Source organism: Mixophyes fleayi, chromosome 7 (assembly GCF_038048845.1).
Source record: "Mixophyes fleayi isolate aMixFle1 chromosome 7, aMixFle1.hap1, whole genome shotgun sequence".
Classification (NCBI taxonomy): Eukaryota; Metazoa; Chordata; class Amphibia; order Anura; family Limnodynastidae; genus Mixophyes; species Mixophyes fleayi.
In genome coordinates, this window is record NC_134408.1 from 82,677,715 (window position 1) to 82,696,391 (window position 18,677).

General features: G+C 41.7%; 1 protein-coding gene across 3 annotated transcripts in view; it reads left to right on the forward strand.

The window, feature by feature from the left end:
• The window catches only part of MFSD6 (major facilitator superfamily domain containing 6), a 114,805-nt gene extending 96,806 nt beyond the window's left edge, over nt 1-17,999 (forward strand). For 2 of the 3 annotated variants that reach the window (XM_075180049.1, XM_075180051.1), the window contains 3 exons: nt 4,137-4,235; nt 10,945-11,225; nt 16,454-17,999. In XM_075180049.1, the coding sequence (XP_075036150.1) occupies nt 4,137-4,235; nt 10,945-11,225; nt 16,454-16,645 (572 nt within the window). In that variant the 3' untranslated portion in view covers nt 16,646-17,999. Of the gene's footprint in view, nt 1-4,136; nt 4,236-10,944; nt 11,226-11,631; nt 11,652-16,453 lie in introns of all 3 variants that reach the window. The other variant, XM_075180050.1, reaches the window with a different exon arrangement.
• Nucleotides 18,000-18,677: the final 678 nt, after the last annotated feature.

Genomic DNA, 18,677 nt, shown 5'->3' on the forward strand with positions numbered 1-18,677 from the left:
ATCAATTTGTCCTTTTCTAAGATTTTCTTGCTTTTTGCTGTCATCATTCAGCAATTCACCTGTTATTATACTCAGGGAAACAGGTTCCAAATCCTCAGAATGTACTGGATCATCTGGGCCTTCGTTAGCACTTTGTAACTGGCTGCAGAGGCCTTTTGCTTTTTCAGACTGGGTAACATCCATCTGCTTAATTCCCAATGCCAAATTTGTAAAGCCAGGCTGATCTGGAACTGGGCCTGGGCTAGGCCCCAAAGCCTGGGGACTCGCCTCCATTTTTTTCCCCACAGAATTGCTTCCTGGTCTCTGGGCCTGGGCTAGCCCCCAAAGCCTGGGGAATCGCCTCCTCCTCTTCCCCAGGATCCAGCATCATTCCTGGGCTGCACCCCAGGTATCGCTCTGCAACTCACAGCACAGGTATCCACCTCCTTCCACCACAGCTGCTGAATCCAGAATGAGGCTGGATCAACCGGAGCTTAAGCATTTCCTGTACCTCCTTGTATATGCTTTCCTTGGCCTCTGCTGAGACCTGATAAGTGGGTAGCCTAACTGGCCTATGCTCACCAGTTCCACATGGTGCATCACCAAGGAAGTCCGATCTGGCATCCTTCTGAACTGAGTCGCAAAGGGCCACAGCTAGGGCCAGGCTGGGCTGGGGGGCAGGGGGGCATTTGCCCCCCAGGCCGGTCCCATATTGGGACCGGCCTCTAGCTGAAAAGTTTCTTCAATTATTGGCAAGGACCTGAGGGGAGCACGAGCACTGGAGCGCCCGAGATGCTGACACACATAACAAGACTTGCAGTAGGCCTGGCCGTCGTCCGACATTCCAGGCCAGAAAAAGTTCTGGTGTCAAGCACTTCAGTTTTCGATCTCTGCCCTGGTGTCCCGCCATAGGGATTTCATGGGCAACTGACATTAGTTGCTTGAGAAAGCCCAGTGGTACCACCAGTTGAACTTGTTCCCAGACAGTTCTATCCCCATCTACCTTTCTAGCTACACGGTACAACAACCCATTATGCCAGTTCACACTCCACACTGCCATCGCTGGAAGGTCGCAGCCAGCTTGGCGCCTCATGCCTTCCAGTGAGGGATCAGAGGGCTGCACTGCTCTGAACTCTTCCCTGTGGCCCTCACTATCGTCTAAGTCAGGATACACTGCAGGGGGAGTCTGTTGGGGTGACTAGGGTCAGTCAAAGGGGGGGTCACTGTGGTCTGCTATTCTCACCGCTGGAGCTGGCATATTGCTATGGACAGGAACATCACCGGGTACCCCCACAAGATCAGGTTGGCAAGAGACAACATCCTCCGCGTTGCTAGGGGATGTAGTCATTCCAGAGGCAAAAGGCTGTCTGTTTCCTGAAGAAATAGCAGAGGCAGTCTTTTCCTCTGGGTTGGGTTGTGCAGGTGTAAATCTTTAAGTCTGTAGTCGGGCAGCTTGGCTCCAGGTAATACAGTTGAGAAATGCGGTCACAATTCTACCCCCAAAATCGTTGCCTAAAATCACGTCAGTTGGGAGGCCATCCATAGCGTCAACATCTCGCAGCTCCTGGCCATCTCCCCAGTCCAGATACACCTTTGTGACAGGCACTTCCTTTCCAGTCCATCTGCCACAGTAGCTTTGGCAGTGCGACCCTGCAATACTGCAGCAGGATCAATAAGATGGGGGCTCACTACAGTTATGGATGACCCTGAGTGTCTCAGTCGTTCTCCCTACAGGGGTCCCACTTGGACCGGCTGCAGGTTGCTCCACATGTATTTTGGGGGTCTTTTGGACAAACAAGTGACTCTCCGCTGACTCAACTTCAGACATGCCACACTCTGTTGGGCTAGCAGCGGTGGATACAGTTTCTAATGGCTCACCTTCGCCAGTTAAGCAAGTGAGCCGCTCCCCAGGACTCGGGTTAGGGGTACGACTCTGGGGTACTGGTGCTGTGGGTCAGTCCATCCTTAAATGACCGGTGTTTCCGCAGTTGTAGCACTTTCACTCCATAATGGACTCTGTTGGTCTCTTTTTAACTCCCAGGGACATGACGGAGCGGTGGCTGGCAAATGGTACCCAAAGGGTTAGGTGCTTGCTTTTGGGGGTGAGTCGAAGAGGGGTGTCCCCCTGATTGTACAGTCCTTCGGGGTTGGCTGTTCACCTGGTGCTACTGCCAGTGTGGCGTCCCTGCCACATACTGATCCGCCAACTGGGCTGCTTTTTCCAAGGTTGCTGGGCTATGGTCCAATACCCACTCCTTCACGTCTGGCGCACATCGGCAGTAAAATTGTTCTCTGCAAATCAAATTTATTGATTCCTCCCAGGACTTGGTTTCAGATCCATTCATTCTTCTACTGCCGCAACTGGTCGTCAAATTTCTCATGGCTGATATGGTTGCTTTTAGCCAAGTCCCGAAAACTCTGCTGGTAGGTCTCTGGGGTAATAACATAGCGCTTAAGGAGGGCCCGTTTTTCCACATCGTAGTCCGCATAGTTCTTTGGGGCCACTCCGCAATAAGCTTCCACTACACGACCTTGTAGCGTGGGAACATTTCAAAACACCTGCAAATGTCCATCAATATCTCCAACAGTGTCATCAAATTTAGTAAAGTGAAGAGATGCCAATCTGGGTACAGCAGATGACTGTTCACGGACTGCAGCAGGAGGCGGTGCCCACCATTTGCCCCACAACTGGATGATAAGCAACCGCTCCGCTTCAGTTGTTTTGTCTCCCAGGGACCCCAGCTGCTGCATTAGTATAGAAAAGTTACCCTCAGCACACTGTTGAACTTGCATCACTGGTTCACTCTAGGAGGGGACTGTTGCTGGAAACAGGTGCTGTGTTTTGGGATGTTACTGCAGTTACCTCTAGGCTTGGCGTTAACGTCTCCTCCCGGTCACTAGCAGTCCGCTTCCTCAACTGCTGGCTCGTACTGCGCATCCCAGGCTCTCAGTGCCTTTTTTCATTTTGCTCCTAGTCGATGTGTAAAGAATCTCTAACTTCTTTGCTTGGCACAGTATCTCAAGGTCCACCTTGGACATTTTACTGTACTTTCGACATCCTGTGCGTTCTCCTGGCTGCAGTTATTCCTCTCCTGAATAACTCTGTTCTCCTGACTGGTGCACGAAAAGTCGCCTGGGGTTATCCCACTGCTATCACCAGAAATCTGTGACAGGATGGACCGCCAGGGCCATCTTTTCCATTGGGCACGATGGGCAGGTGCCCAGGGGCCCCACGGGCAAGGGGGCCCCATAGGCAGGGCTCTTAATTAGAATAAATAATCCTGCAAAAGAAAAAACCTGCAAACAAAACCTTCAAGGGTCACAGAACAAGTACATCTATCTATCTCTATCTCTATATATCTATATCTATATCTGTATCTCTATACATCTATATATATATATATATATATATATATATATATATATATATATATATATATATATATATATATATATATATATATTATATATAGGGGCCCCGGTGCACTGCTTTGCCCGAGGGGCCCATAATGTTCTTAAGATGGCCCTGTGGACCGCCTATGCCACCCTGTCTGCTGTTGCGGGGAACCGACTGGGCTTACTTTGACATCGTTCCCCTTTTTTTATCCCACATGCGCCCTCTTGCAGCAGTAGGAAGGGTTTGCAAATGCTGCCACCACTGGACTCCTTACTGGGGTTCAGTACCGGGTTTCTTCTAGGTAACTGATGCTGCTAATGGACCCCTTGCTGTGGTGTACCTGGCCTGGTACTCCTGACCTCTTCTGATTGATCAGGGTTGCTGTAGAAACGTCAAATTTATAGATTATTTTTTATTTTTTATTTTTTTATAAAAGCAATTAATTTTTACTAGGAGGATTTACTTTTGTCTTTCATGTTGTCTGTGCAAGGTCTCCATTTTTGTAACCAAATAAATATTTCCTGCCTCGGAAAGCCACTGCTATGCAAAGGTTAGTGGAAAGTCGCCTGTAAAGCCAAAGTGCTCATGCAGTAGCTTGTTTTTCATATTTCAAAGGACACATTCAGTATTTCTGGTTTGCAGTGAGGACACCAGAAACATGGAATACCTCCTATACTTGCTTAGATATTTCTGTAGTGTACGTGGATCTTTTTCTAAATGGAAGACTTATAGGTTGTGTGTTGTTGGTTTTTTTTTTCAGGTGCTGCAGAAACATTCAGGGGGATTGGAATGGCTTCTCTGGTGATTCTCCTGCTCTTTGCTTTGATCCAGTGGGTAGCAGTTTCTCAAAAGGAAGAAGGTATATTTTAGAACATAAAATTGTTCTATTCATTGTCAACTTATTTTTTTTTTGTGTAATTTGTTCTTACTGGGAAAATAAAATGCAAGTTGTTATTTATTCTTTTATTTATGTGTTGCAACATAGCGCTTACAGTCAGAGAACATTTGTTCATTCACCTCCATCCCTGCTCCAGCGAAGCTTATAATGCAATTTCCCTACCACAACAGGCACAGACAAACATTAAAGCCAATTTACTTAATTAAACTTTAGTCAATTAACTACTAGTGGTCTGAATTTCACAGAGAGAAAAAGCATTTTGTGCAATTTCTGAGTATGAGTTTTGTAACATTTCAGTTGCTAGCTTTGCAGCTACATTATCCTTTGATAGGCAAAACATCTACAGTTCCATTTGTGCGTTAAGTCCCTTGCCCTCTTGCTCACCTCCATTTCTAAAGAGGAGACGGCACTGTTGTCTAAAAGGGAGGAACAGAACAGAACACTTGAGTTATCCCTGCGTGACCACATCCCAGAGACCCCTCACTGGATATACAGATATATAGCACTGTAATTCCGGATTTATAATAAACGGGACTGCCACAATTGCTGACCTTATTAAGCCATCAGATCTAGTATGTATTACTGAGACATTGCTAGAAGAAAATGCAGCCCGTGTTTTGGAAGGTGCATCACAGCCATTACTCGGTGATCCACAACTCAAGACAGAACCGCGGGGGAAGTGGAGTGGCAGTCTGCTTTAAACATATATCAACTTAGAGCCCACTCAGTGGGAATAATGCATTCATTTGAGTGTATTGCTGACAGAGTGCTACAGGTTTGTGTTTCAGAGCCATTCTTATCTACCTCCCCTGGAGATGGGAAGATATTTCTGCAAGAAATTGCAGACATTGTTGCTGGTCTAGTCCTGAAGCATCAAAGATGGCTTATCCTGTGGGATTTCAATGTGTGGGTAGATGATAAACTCTCACACCTTGGTCAAACTGTTTGCACAATGAATGCTTTGGCCTCACACAAGTTATTCCCTCTGCTACTCAGAAAAGTGGTCACACACCAATCACTTGATTCTGTTAGAAGTCCCTAAATCCAGTTACTTGGTCAGACCACTACCCCATTTGTTTCTCAGTCGTAATCCCCCAAAATAAAACTTCACCTATGGAGATGACTAGGCATCTTCCAATAAGGGACATTACTATGCAGGCTTTGATCTCTCTTGATTTAATTGGTGCCTGTGAGAATCATTGTTCTCTTGTCAACTACAATAATAGGGATGTGATAGCTGCAATAGATATTTTGTTCCTATATTTTGGTTTGACACCAGTGTTGAGGAGCTGAAGAAGAGTAGTTGCAGGTTTGAAATCTAATGGCAGAAGACTGGTCTGGGTAGAGTATATGCCAAAATGAATCATGAATACCGAAAAATACTAGCCACAATCACCCGTAATAAGTCAGAGTTTCTGTAAAGTTGAGATTATGACAGCAAGCAATGGACCAGATCAGCTTTTCCGTACAATGGAAAGGCTCTTGCAGATAAGCATGTCTGACTAGTGGAGGGCTGCATCAGGTTTCAAAGTGCAGTGAGTTTGAGGTACAAGTTCTTTGCTGATAAAGGTAGCGTCCATCCAAGCTGAGATCCCAACAGTACTATGAAACGAGTGCCAAGGTTCCAGGCTTGCAAATGTTGGTTAACTGGCTTGGGAACAGCTTTGACCTCTGCGTGTAGAAAACATTGTTAAAATTACCCTAGGGTAACGTCCCACCACTTGTGATCTGGACCCAGACCCAACACACCTAATAGGATGTGTTGATGTAATTGATCCATTATTTTTTGAAATAGTTAAATATTATTTTGGAGACAGCCATTTTACTGAACCACTAAAGGCAGCAGTTGTTAGACCCTTTTCTTAAAAAAAAAACCAAAAAAAAACCGAAACTTCTTTACAACCATACTGCGTGCCTCATCAAAACTTCCATTTCTATACCAAGCTATTGAGAAAGTGGTTGCAACCCAACTGGAAACCAGTCTGTCAACCCATGATACAGTATATATTATCCATTCAAGTCACGATTCAGGAACAAAAGTACTTAATGACCTTCTGGTGGCAAGAGAAATCTTTAAACCTTCAAATCTTTAGATGCTCTTTGAAAACCCATCTCTTTTTTACAGGTTACCCTATCCTCGATTACACTATTCACACTAATGCACCCTCACAACTATCCCAATCTCAACTCTGAGCCACACTCGCTCCTCTTGTTTCAGCCGTGCCCTCTTCCCTTTAGAATCTAAGCTCTCTAATGAGCAGGGTCCTCCATACCCTTTGTTTTCATGTGTCCATTCATTTTGTCTGCCTTGTCTGTTCTTGTTTTGCCTATGTCCTGTTTTATGTATGTCCTTGTCTTCCCTACTGTATGGCGCTGCAGAGCACTGTGGTGCCTTACAAATCTACAATAATAATAATAATAAACAATAATAATGAGAGACAGGCAATTGTACCATATATTTTTTTTTTTTTTACTTCAATAGTATTTTATTATTAATTTTCCAAAAATTATGGGGTACAGAAAGTAGAAAGGGATGGCGGTAAGAGAAGGAGACAAAACAAAAAAGGGAAGGGTAGGAGGGGGTACATAGTGGGAGGGAACACATTAAACAATTCTGCCTCTAAACCACATTGAGCACATGAGGGAGGGAAACCCAGTTGGTTCCTTCCCAATTTGTGAGAGTTACCCTGATCAGGCAGGCATAAAGGAACTACTAATGGGAACATTGGGGAACTTCGCTCAGTGGAGGTGATACAGGTAGCAAATTAGAATCTGTTTGATCTGGAGGCGCTCCCTCTCCTTCCGTAACATACACATGCCAGCTAAACCATTTCATTATCCGGGATGAGGGGGCAGTGCAATAGGGCATCCCCACTCTCTACATGTCTCCATTTCTAAGCTGAATTGCACCTTGACCACTACTTTAGGTATCAAGGGTATCTGTGGTGACTTCCAAATTTGAGCTATGGAAGCTCATGCGGCAGTCAGAATATGACTAAAGACATATTTAGCATATGGTAGAAATGGGTGGGGGGGGGTAATGCTGTAGTAAGGCGACCTCCGGGATAGGAGAGAGATTTTGCCCAGTAACCTTATTGGCTAACTGGAAGATTTGTACCCAGAACGACTGTACATGGGGACAGTTCCAGAATATATGCATCAAGTCACTCGGTATATTATATTGCTGCCAGCAAAGTCTCGACTGGGAGGGCCACATTTTATGAAGTCTAGTTAGGGTAAGATACAATCTATTAATTAATCATCATTTCTGTGTGATTTATACATTTGGACATTCGGAACGAATTTTTTAAAATGGCTTCCCATTCTTCACTTTCCAACTCTAGCTGAAGGTCAGATTCCCACTGCAATTGTATCTTAGATTTATTTTCTGATGTAGAGGGGAGGGTATAGTGGTACCAGAAGGTAATGCTGGCTTTATTATCTCCTATTGTTAATTTAGTGAACAGCAAGGGCGGTGGTGTCGAAATGGGTAGACCTAGTCTGGGAAGAGAATTGAACCAGTGTCTGAGCTGCAGATATTTATAAAATTCCTGTAAGGGGAGATGAAATCTTTCCATTATTTGTGTAAAAGATAGTAGACTCTGATTGTCTAGTAAATTTGTAAATTAAGCTATCCCGTTTGATACCCATAGACTGAGATTTAAGTTGGGGATTAATTTAGCCACTGCAGCTAAAGAGAGATTTTTTGTCGGGACCATAGTCTCAATTGTACCATCTTAATCCTCTTTGACCTCTCTGCAACACTTGATATCGTGAACCATGGGATTTTAATAGTGCCTGAAGAATTTCTGTGTACTAAATGATAGGATTTAGCTGGTTCAATTCGTTTCTCACGGACAGGCCATGAGTTTATTCAGTATTACACAGATCTGCACAAGAGCCCCTTACTTGCAGAGTTTTACAGGGGGGCTCTGTTTTATATCCCTTTTATTTGCTGTGTACATGCTACCTGTGACAGGATGGACCATCTATGCCACCCTGTCTGTTTGCCACCGTTCCCTTTTGTTATCCCAAATGTGGCCCCTCACTGCAGTAGGAGGGGCTTACAAATGCCACCACAACTGGATTACTTTACCGACATCCAGAACCGTGATTCTTCTGGATAACTGACGCTGTTAGTGTGCCCATGGGTTAGTACCCCTGACCTCTTCCTATGGATCAGGGTTGCTGTGGATGGATCCCTTGGCCTATCACACTGGCCAGAGCTGCTGGGAGCGGACAGAGTAGTGTGGTACTGGATGCTAGGTCCAAACCTCAGAAACAGCCGGGAACAGATTTGATTTTGGGTCTAATCTGTAGGTCACAGGAATACAGAAGTTTCCAAGCAGGTCTTTGATGCAAGTGATGTTTATTTGCTCACTCTGGTTGAAGGTACCGGTGAGCAGGTCGGATGGAACGAGAAGAACAATTTTCAATACAATTCAGTGCTTTTTATACAGATTTGGACACAGTTTCATATGGTAAGGCAACCCACTGAGGTCTGAGCTAGTTTTAGAATCGGGATGCAATTTGTTTTAGTATCAAGATACAATATGTTTTCCAAAACATGGATTTACATGTAATGCAAAGCTAACAATATTTACACTTATCTGTGATATCCTAAAACTTGCTGTGATTTTCTGCATCTTATTTTGGACACAGGAAATCTAACAGCAGTCTAATTAAACCTTCCTGTGCTTTCAGGTGCTAGACTCTCACACTTCAAAAGGTGTAATTAACATGAGATTAACATGGGTTCTTTCTTCACACATTCCCCAAGAAAGGTACAAAACCCCGAAAAAAGTAATTTCTCCACATCACAATACACAAAAGACTTCCTCCACAAAGACTTATTGTATCAGATATATACCTCAGAAATCATGCATTTTTTCTAGCAAAAATAAAACAAACGAATTTCTTCCTCTAGTCTCAGAAATAAAGATATCTCTTTTACAATATCAAAAAAAGTACATTTGCAATTATATAAATAAGCATGCTGCACTATTTCCTTTAAATAAATTTATATCATGAGTGATCCAGTCCTACTACGATTGTGTGAAATAATCAGACGACCTGGCCTGGGTTATCACTGCATTATAGATGATGCTTGGCTGTACCTGTCTTTTGCTCATTCATTCATTGAAGGAATATTACCAGAATAACACTCATACATGCAATTGTGTCCTCACGCCTAGGCCGAATGCAATGCACTCTACTTCTGTCTTCCAAAAATAGGGTACGACCACTTGTAGCTGATAACTAACCAACTCTGTTCTCTATTCCCTTCACTGTCTGTAAGGTGATAAATCTAGTTCAAGATTGGCGTATTGACATTCAAAGCCATATATTAGCAGGGTCCTAGATATTTGAAGCAGCTTCTGAATCTCTAAGCTCACACTCGCTCACTTCGATCTACAGACAAAGTACTCCTAACAGTACTTAAAAGTCTCCTATAATTAATACAGGCCAAGCTTTTTTGCTTTTCAGCTACTACTCTTTGGAACACACTGCCTTTCACAGTCCAAGTGGCCTCTTCTCTTGGAATCTTCAAAACCAGACTCGACTTACCTGTGTACGCCTGCATTTTATTACTAACCTGATTCCATAATAGCCATGATTAGCTCTGTTTTATGAATTATGTTAATATTTAATGTTTATTTTATCATGTGTATTTATTTTGCAAACATAAAGTGCTTTGTGTCCTATTTAGAAAAAAGTGTTATATAGATAAAATTATTATTATAACTTTTATATTTGTGTTTTATAAGGTGTCATGATTGTAGTGGGTTTTTTTTGCAGTGTTTTCTTTTTAGAATTGGCACGTTCAGTTGAGCTTCAGGCCTATATGTGTTACCTATTCCAGGCTAGGTATATTGTACTGCTCTTGTAACTTTGTTCTACTGTAATTTCATATTGCATGAGAATAGTAGAAGTAGTAGGATTATTTGGGGCTGATGCCGAGTTGGTTGCAAAATAGGAGTAAATTATTCTTTAGAGTAAATCCCCCCCCCCCCCACAAAAAGTAGCATATATACACCTAAATGAAGATATGTGCACATTTCTAGATTAGGAGCATATATGCCTGGTTTACAAAAAGTCAGCACCATCAGCGAGTATTTGCACCTGCCCTAGTGCAGGTGCAAAACACACCTCTTTCCAGACGCATATGCGTGTTTCTGCAGGTCAGCTGGAGCCGCATTTGCATAAAACCTGCCTTTACTTTACTCGGCCGACATTAGATCACTTCTTTTCTCCCCACCCTTCCCGTCCTTCTGGCATCTGCTGGTGTAAGTGCTGAAATTGTGCATATCTGCACAGCACACATGCATGCTCCCACTTTCTGGTCATGCTCAGAGCAATTTCACGCAAGATACACTATGCAAACTGGAGTATGTCCCACTTTGCATCCGCCCCTTTGTGATTAGCTTTGCCACTCTCTTATGTTAAATTAATTTGTCCTCTTTGTACGTAGTAACTTAAAGCAAAAAGCAGGTTACTGTTGTAAAAATTAATATTTGCCGGTAGACATTGTTAAAATTTAAGTACTTAGTGGTGTTCCGAAGGTTAGCAAGAGAGTTTCTGCTACCTTTTTATACCTAAGATTTTGTAGTCTATTTAAGTCTGTGGTTTTTTTTTTGGTTTTTTTAATGACATCACGGTTTTATTGCAGATGCATCAATGCTGGCAGAAAGAATCCCTGTTCCCTCCAGCCCAGTTCCCATAGCAACTATCGACCTGGTACCACAGCATTCGGAGAACATCATGCCTGCTATTCAAGTCAAACTTCCAACTAAAAAGACAAAGCACCAGGAGGAGCAAGAAGATGTTAACCGGCCAGCATGGGGAATAACTTCCTCCCCATGGGTCTCTCTCGCTTACGCCTTTTATCAAGTAAAGGAAATGTGGGCTCTTTCCAAAACCAACCAGGTCTCCGAAAACCAGCCACTGCAGGTACTGTTCATAAGGACTAGAAAAGTAGAGGTAGCCTTGGTGCTTAATGTGCTGGCTCTAATTCTATCGTCCCAACAGAAATAAACAGTTCCTTGCCTGTAAAATGGTTGCATTGACAAATATATAAAAATATATTGTATGGAATATTCACGCATTTGATTCCATCCTTCCATCAATACCTGCGGAGAGACTTACCCTGATGTCAGTGCTGGAAATGGTCTGCAGTGCCTAGAAATCATGATTACAATTTTAAGTGCCGGTATTAATGTATTAAGTGTGTGTAGATATATTATATAAATGTGCAAACCTTCCCACACTTAAATTATTGAGCTTGTGTTATGTTTGGTTTCAATTGTAGAGAAGTATATTAAGTATTGTTTTTCTATTGCTGCTTTTGGAATGCCAGTTAGGAAACAAGAACTAAAGGTAAGTTATCCCCACGTACCTGTTCTTGTTTTTTGTTATCAATCACTTTGCATCAGTTTTGGAGAATTTGGAAAGTGTCAAAATATAACGCTGCTTGGATTTGGGAAGTTTATATGTGATATGGAAATTATACTTGCAACACTTAAACTGTGTCTGTTAAATAAGAGAACATAATACATGACAGAGTATCAGAAATGTTTTTACACTTTTCCAAAGTGGTGGGTCCCCAGAACATATGCTATGCATCAAACTTCATGTATCCCCACCCTACTAAATGAAAACTACAAATTATTTCTTTTACAACCATGTCTGCATGGGTTTACTTCAGGTGCTCCAGTTTCCTCCCACACACCAAAAACATACTAGTTGGTTCATTGGCTCTCATCAAATTGACCCTTGACTGTCTGTGTGTGTTAGGGAATTTAGACTGTAAGCTCCGTTGGGCCAGGGACTGTTGTGAGTGAGTTCTCTATACAGTGCTGCAGAATTAATGGTGCTATATGAATAAGTGTTGATAATGGCTACAATTCTGTATGCACAATGCCCCTCACAATCAAGCATATACACCAGCGATAATTTACATAAGTGCCAAAGTGGTCTCTACACCTGCTTTTTTGTGAAGACTGGTGTATGAGATGAGATTTTTGAATGAGATACAAGAAGGTAAAGAGGGTGTATTGGCAGGGAAATTTTGATAGAAAATATTAAATTAATGAAGACGATAAAAGTAGTAGCAGGATTTTGAAGTGATAATTTTCCATCATGTACAATTCCAGCTGAACCTGCAAAAGGTCAATCAAAGTATTGTTACAGGGGCATTTCCAGAAAGCAGAAAGTGTGCCCATTCTTTTGTTGTTGTTATATGTGAAGGGGCCAATTAAGTGCCTTTCTGCAAAGTACAATGCTCTGTGCGCCCACATGTTTTCTAGTCTGAAATGACATACCACCAGTGTTTCTCTTGCATTCCTGTCACATTTTGCCCCTCCCAATCATGCTTATATTTGCAAAGTAGAAAATCTGTGGGAGAACAGAACACTTTATTTTGCGTAAATCCACCTAAATTATCTGCCTTACACAAGGAGCATGCCTGCATTCGGGCTCTTTGAACTGCCCCCATAAAAACTACATTTTGTGTGAACCTTCGTGATTCCAGCTGACATTTTACATAGTAACATAGTTGATGAGGTTGAAAAAAGACACCAGTCCATCAAGTTCAACATATTTTGGATCTCCTGCCATCCTGCACTTATATTTGAAATTGATCCAGAGTAAGCAACCGCCAATCTGTTTCAATGGTGAAAATCCCCCCAGACCCAATATTGCAGTCCTATTTTTACCCTATAATCCAGTACTATCCTTCATTTTAATTAACGGTTGTATCCCTGGATACACTTTTTAAACTTTTAAAAATTTGTCTAACCCTTTCTTAAACATATCTATTGAATCTGCCATCACAACCTTCTCTGGCAATGAATTCCATATTTTGACTGCCCTTACTGTAAAGAACCCCAGCCTTTGCTGGTTGTGAAACTTCCTCTCCTCTAACCTTAGTGGGTGACCGCGTGTCCTGTGTATAGTCCTTGGGGTAAAAAGTTCCCATGAAAGTTCTCTGTATTGACCCTTAATGTATTTGTACATAGTTATCATATCTCCTCTTAGACACCTCTTTTCTAAAGTAAACATGCCTAAACTGGCTAACCTTTCCTCATAACTTAATGACGACATACCCTTTATCAATTTTGTCGCCCTTCTCTGAACCTTCTCTAGTTCCAAATTATCTTTTTTTATAGAGTGGTGCCCAGAACTGTACTGCATATTCAAGATTACACTGTCTTCCCTTGCTTCTATGCCCCTTTTTATGCATGGTGAGTAAAAACAGGCAACCTAAAATTTCAGGCTACTACCATTTTGGGACCCCCTCCCCCAATTTTCATTTAAAATGTCGGATTTGTCTTCTAAAATACTGTTCGATTCAAGCCTCATTTATAAAAGCTAGTATAACAAGCAATCAGCAGGAACAATTAACATTAAAAGCTGGGTAACAATTGACATTAATAGCAGGAAAAGGAGATCTAGCATATTGTGCCATATAGGTCTGCACTTAATTAACAGCAGACTGGCAGAGCATAAAAGAAATATAGAGCCATCTAGCTGTTTGCTATATATATTATCTGAACTCCAATCCTCAGGTTGACAAAACTAAGAATGTATTTGATCAGACAAAAGTTACAGCTTAAACAGGAGCCTCTAAATGTGCCCGGTTCACCACTTGAATCGCATTTAAATATTTTGTCCTGCAAATTGTTATTGTATTTCATAGGCAGTAATACAATAAGAAGCACAAGGGCAACTAGTTCACTTTTAGTTATGAACACTCCAGATATGCCTAGGGCATACTTGCCAGCATTTTAGATTTTCTGCCGGGGGGAGGTGGGCGTGCAGGGAGCGGGGCTCCGAAAATCGCGTCATTTTGGCCCTGCGCCGCGATTCCCAGTGAATCGCGGCGTTTGAACCGAATTGTGCCCACTTCACTAGGAAGTGGGCAGATCAGGGAGATTGCCACACTCTCCCGGGAGTCCGGGAGACTCGCGCGAAATGCGGGAGTCTCTCGGACATTCCAGGAGAGTTGGCAAGTATGGCCTAGGGCCTCTCACCAGACCATGCAAACTCGCAGACAGTACCATTAAGAAATGCAAAATATATTCCCTTTGCATAAAACCAGATATAGTTGCTCAAAAATAGAGATGGTACACTTTGGAACCCACTTTTGTGCGTTCAGAAATGATCAACTGTCTCACAATCAAACCTACACACAGTCTCTCACAATCATGCATATTCATTGTCTTTCTCACGGTCATGTATACCCACTTTTTACTCCACTGTAGGTCTTTTCCTCCCTACACATGATTATTACCTTTACACTTTAATAGCACAGCAATTACCAGCATTATTTCATAAGAGGTAAATTATAATATGAAAATCACTTCAAGCCTCCACCAAGTTGTTGGACGTTTTCACTGCAGTAAGTAATAGTTGCTCTGTCAGGATGACCAGTAGTGGACCAGCTGTGCCACTAGTTTGCGGTGACTCACATGGGGCTCTGATTCTCTGACCAGGCAGCCGCTAACCCAAAATTGACACAATAGCAATGAGATTCAAACCACAAGTCATAGAGGGCAGCACAAATTTTGAGTTGGTATGGAGGAAATCATTTAGAATCACTGGCATAGGCATGGTCAGGAACAGGCTGGAGTTAGCAAGAGGTAGTCAGAATAAGGCACTGGTAAATCTACAGATAGAAGATCTGAAGTAGAACAGGATGCCTGTTAATCTTGTATTGGAGTAAAGAATTCAGCAATTAAAACCATAGGACATTGGCAAGCCTGTGTTTTTTTTAACTCCTGCATAAAACAAACAGATGTGTGCACCTAGAGAGGAGCGCGGACAGGCAAGTGTACAAGGACAATGACTGTTGAATCTCGGAATGGTATGCAGCAACTCCCTTTTGTTTCTGTCATCCGGGAAAAGCTCCAATTGACACTTCAAATAGCTCCCACAGAAGCTGTAGATTCCCTCTGGTGTATCTGTCAGTGTTGTCACAAAGTGAGCCACATCAAAATGTGATTATCTACAGGGACCTGGGGTCTTATGCCATGAACTTGACTCCTCTCTCTCCTTCGCCCCCTACGTCCAATCCCTTGCCCAAGCCTGTCGCTACCAGCTACGCAACATTGCCCGCATCCGGCCCTTCCTCTCCCAAGATGCCACCAAAACTATCATCCACGCACTCATCATCTCCCGCCTTGATTATTGCAACCTCCTTCTTACCGGCCTTCCCCATTCCCATCCCGCCCCCCTCCGCTCTATACTCAATGCGGCTGCAAGGCTCATCTTCCTTTCTCGCCGCTCCTCATCCGCCTCCCCTCTCTGCCTTGCCCTACACTAGCTCCCCATTCCTTACAGAATTCTTTTCAAACTCCTGACCGTCACTTTCAAGGCTCTCTCCCAGTCTGCTGCTCCCTATATCTCCAACCTCCTCTCTATTCACACCCCTGCCCGCTCCCTGCGCTCGGCCAATGACCGTCGCCTATACTCCACTCTGATCACCTCTTCCCACTCCAGAATCCAAGACTTCTCCCGTGCTGCCCCCCTTCAGTGGAACGGCCTCCCTCGCTCCATCCGTCTCTCTCCCAATCTGTCCTCCTTCAAGAAGGCACTCAAAACGTACCTGTTCCTAAAAGCCTACCAACCTTCCACCTAACCCCCTCATCTCATCTCCTCCGCCTGTTCTCCCCCTCTCTTGCTCCCTGTGTGCCTGAGTTCTGTCTACCCTCCCTTAGGATTTAAGCTCATTTGAGCAGGGCCCTCTTCCCTTTGTTCTCCATACCTGTTCTTCTGCTCTGTCTTTACTGCATTAGCCTACCTGGAGTCTCTGAAGTTTTGGTATTTTTTGTTTACTGTGTGTAATGTTTCACCTTGTTTAGTCTACTGTTTGTGCTCTGTACGGCGCTGCGGAACTCTTGTGGCGCCTAACAAGTAAAGGATAATAATAATATATTAAATGCTCCTGTATGTTTTGTTGTTGTTTATTATTATTATTAATAATCTTTATGTATGATAGTCCCTTTTAGGATGTAACATTTTAAAATATGCTTTGTGTAACTTCTTTCTTTAAATACACTTGCATGGGTTCTATGGCTACCTTTTTAATGTGCATGTTCATATTTATATCCTATTTTTGTGGTGGAAAGTGAAGCTTAACAGATATGTAGTTTTTATGTTCTATTTTCAATTTCTTCCAGGAAAATAATGGAAGTAAGAATGCGTTAAAGAGTGAAGAAGTTGCTGTTGAGACCGCTGCAATAACAGCTGATATTCATGAGCACAAAGGCCCTGCTGACCTGAGAATGAGCAACCCGGTCCAGCAAGCTGACGTTATTTCAGAAGACAATTCTAAGACCTCATTCTCTCCACTAGAAGATACAAGACATTAGTGCTGTCACTGTCATTTTGAAAAGCTCTGCTATGCGTACACTGGAAAATAGTTATGAGCAGAGGAATTTTATTTTTTAATCACTCATCTTGTTTTCTATACAATTGTATTAAAATAGCAAGTAGAAGCAGAAAGATTTATTTTGTTTTTGACATACTCCTCTAAAAATACATTTCTAAACAGAATGGAATAAAGCTTAAAAACAATGAAGCTAAGCCTGGGGATGCAACATTATATTGACAGTGGCACCTCTTGTTCTCTATAAAGTTGTATGCTGCTCTAATGTACTGTATGAAACTTTATAGTTATGAATCCTAAAATAAAAAGGCCATCAGCTTTTTTATGTAAGTGAAATATATATGTTCTATATTAATACACTTTGTCAGATGCAATGCGGTTAAATTTTGATTGCCTAGGTTGTCACTACATTTATTTGTTACTTACCTAAAATGTGTCTCTTATTTAAGCAATGTACATTTTGGTATCAATGTTTCACAAAAACTCTTAACTAATGAAGCAAAGTGTAAATAGTGTATTTGTTAATACTCCTTGAAGGCTACATACTATATAAATCCAAAGTATATAGCAGTTCAAACAAACACACATTTGTCCCATTAGCAATATTGCTATAGATTATTGTTAGATTTGTTCTATCTATGTTGTGTTTCTAAAGGAGAGAGGAAATCTGCTTTAAAACACTGCATATGCTGCTTGAGTTTCACAAAATTGGAAAAAAAAAAAGTATTTAGAATTCCAAAGATAATTTTTTTTAATTAAATATAAGATAGGTAATCATGCATTGTTTTATCTATGACCTTCCCGTGCCTCAGTGTACTTAGATGGGTACCTTTGTTTACACGATGTTATAAAAAGTCATCTTATACTACTAAAGTTATGTTAATATATGTATAAACACCCATAAGTAATATATGTATGAACAATGAGTTCTACCCACATCACTTCAGTTCAGTAGGAAAACTTATTTAGTATATAGAATAGTGGGCCTCCTAGTGTAACATATTATGTATATTAGAATTTCTCTCAAATTTGTGACCTATATAAAGTACTCGTATGAATACACAACTCCTCTGTGATTTCTAATATCCTTATTTATGGTATGGAGTGCAATATCTCCTATATTAACTGCTGCCCTGCTGTTTACATGCATGCTTCAATCCTGTACCATTGTCTACTCTTACTGGCAGAGTCAACCAACACTATACTGTTATATTTTTTTTTATGTCTGAACTGCTTTATTTGTAAAGAATATGGTGGCAAATAACCACAGTTTGTAGTTTCAATACAGTCTCATTTTTTTATGAAAAACTATTTTCTGTTAAAGTACATTAACTTAACATCCCTGCCAGTTTTGAGACTCATTTGTTGTGTTAAACAGTTTACACATGTTCTTTACTGTTAAATAGAATATTTTGTTTAATCATTTGCTGGGGGGGTTTTTTTCCATTTTTTTTTAAAATTTTTATTTAATCACTTAATTTGAGATGACGATTCATACAACCATAAAAAATAAGAATAACAAAATGTTCAACAATATAGCAATGAGAAAAACAAAAGACGAAAAAAAACATCGGGCTACTATACTGAAACCAGATTAGTTTTTTAAATACAGTGTGAATGGTCAATACAGAATGTGAGATCTGCCAATTATGGAGTGAAAGGAGTGTGGGAGGCAAATGTCAAACTAGGACTCCCATGTGGAATCAAATTTGTTTGCCTTTCCTTGCAATTGATAGGTAATTTTTTGCAAAGAAGCAATAAACCAATTTTATTCTTGACATACTGGAGGAGTGGTGGACATGGGTCCTCCCAAAATATTGCTATAGAGGATTTGTCTGAATTTAATATAGAAGTGACGAGTTTACTGGACTGAGGTCCTAAACCAGGAACAGGGAGAAAGTCGAAATGTAGTGTCCAGTATCTGTTCAGTCATTGTACCAATTTTTCTCCAGAATATTGAGATCTTGGGAAAGTGCTATTTGCTGATTTCTGATGCTGTATTCTCATGTTATATA